The sequence below is a fragment of the Triticum dicoccoides genome, chromosome 1B (genome assembly GCF_002162155.2).
Source record: "Triticum dicoccoides isolate Atlit2015 ecotype Zavitan chromosome 1B, WEW_v2.0, whole genome shotgun sequence".
Taxonomy (NCBI): Eukaryota; Viridiplantae; Streptophyta; class Magnoliopsida; order Poales; family Poaceae; genus Triticum; species Triticum dicoccoides.
This window is the reverse complement of record NC_041381.1, coordinates 106,865,619-106,867,069: the sequence shown is the minus strand read 5'-3', so window position 1 is coordinate 106,867,069 and position 1,451 is coordinate 106,865,619. Positions and strand designations below refer to the sequence as shown.

At 46.8% G+C, this 1,451-nt stretch overlaps 1 protein-coding gene across 1 annotated transcript; it reads right to left on the bottom strand.

The window, feature by feature from the left end:
• Window positions 1-316: 316 nt before the first annotated feature.
• Window positions 317-1,233, bottom strand: LOC119350202. The gene is made up of 2 exons (XM_037618146.1): window positions 601-1,233; window positions 317-433 (listed from the first exon to the last, which is right to left on the bottom strand). Exons 1-2 carry the CDS (start codon window positions 1,231-1,233, stop codon window positions 317-319), a joined length of 750 nt encoding a protein of 249 aa, XP_037474043.1.
• Window positions 1,234-1,451: the final 218 nt, after the last annotated feature.

Genomic DNA, 1,451 nt, shown 5'->3' with positions numbered 1-1,451 from the left:
CTTGTAGAAATAAATCTAGTTCAAACTTTCATTATTTCTGGGATGTAAGGTTGCATGTATACTGTTTGAGAACTCCTAGTTGAATATAATCCATTCTAACTGACCAATTCATCAATTGGCAGAATCTGGGATTCAGCACGGTAGCTGCATGCATGCAGCATGCAGAAGAAAATTGTTTGACTAATTTTTCACGATTAAATCCAGTGCCAACTGTAGAAGATCGAAGTCAAATGGCAATAACTAGATAGCGATATCAGAAATGAAAGGTAGTATCTGAAAGGGAAATAGTGAATAAACAGATAGATATATATAGCAATCACACGTGAATGACTTCCTCAGGAGGTCCCCTCTTGCAGCGTGCATTCTTCTTTGGCAGGAAGACATCCGTGAGGACGGTCTTGGACTTGAGGGCAGCAGCGAGTATCCCCAACGCCTAGATCCAAACACAGAGAAAAAACAATAAATCAATCACCAGCTGCACCACTGAATCAAAGACACCATCGTACCTAATTAATATTCAAATCAAGGGTAGGCACCACCTAATCTAATCGGGAGTAGACGATCCAAGAAACTGAAGCACAGCACAACATCTATATATACCTCTTCCTTGCCCATCTTGACGGTCTTCCTCTCCAGCACGCTGAGGTCCTGAACGCCGCAATGCGCAAGCAATGTGATGCCCGACAGCAGGCTGGGCGCCGGACTCACCCAGAGGTCGTCCTTGATGGTGTACGCAGATGCCTGCCACTTCCTGCCAGCTGTCGCCACCTCCTCATTCTCGCTGGAGAGAAGCATAGGATCGAACATTCTACCTTTGCAGGCGGGGCAGGCGCTGCCACTGCGGGCCGAGAGAAATCCACAGCTTCTGCCGGTCTTCTTATTTTCACAGGTGTAGAAGTGGGTGTTGCAGTTGCTCAGCTCGGTGCCTAGCAGCTCCTCCAGGCGGCAGAGCGTGGCCGGAGCGACAGCCGGGCTCAGGTGCTGCTCCTTGCCCTTGTAGTCAGCATCCCGCATCTCCACGCTCGCAAGCAAATTACCGAAGCTGCCGGCGATGCGCTCTTGGGTGAGCAGGTTGCTGATGCTGCCCAGCGGCAGTGAGAGGAGGCCCGACAGGAACTCGACGACGTCGTTGCCAGCCTCGGCGAAACAAACCGTGGCTGCCTTGGTGTCGATCAACAGCGTGATCGATAGCTTGTCACTCGCCCTTGTGTGGACCAACCTTCTATTCTTCATTGATTTTTGTCTATTTGTATAGCTCCTGCTAACTGGCCGTATTTATATAAAAATATATCAACATCTATAATAATAAAATTATACAGTATGAATATTAAATTCTTCCCGGCAAAAAAAGAATATTAAATTCTTGATGCATCCAAAGTTGGTTAGATTTTACAAAGTTTAACTTGAATTATTAACATCCCGTAGGACCTAGGCCTTATTCCATTATATAT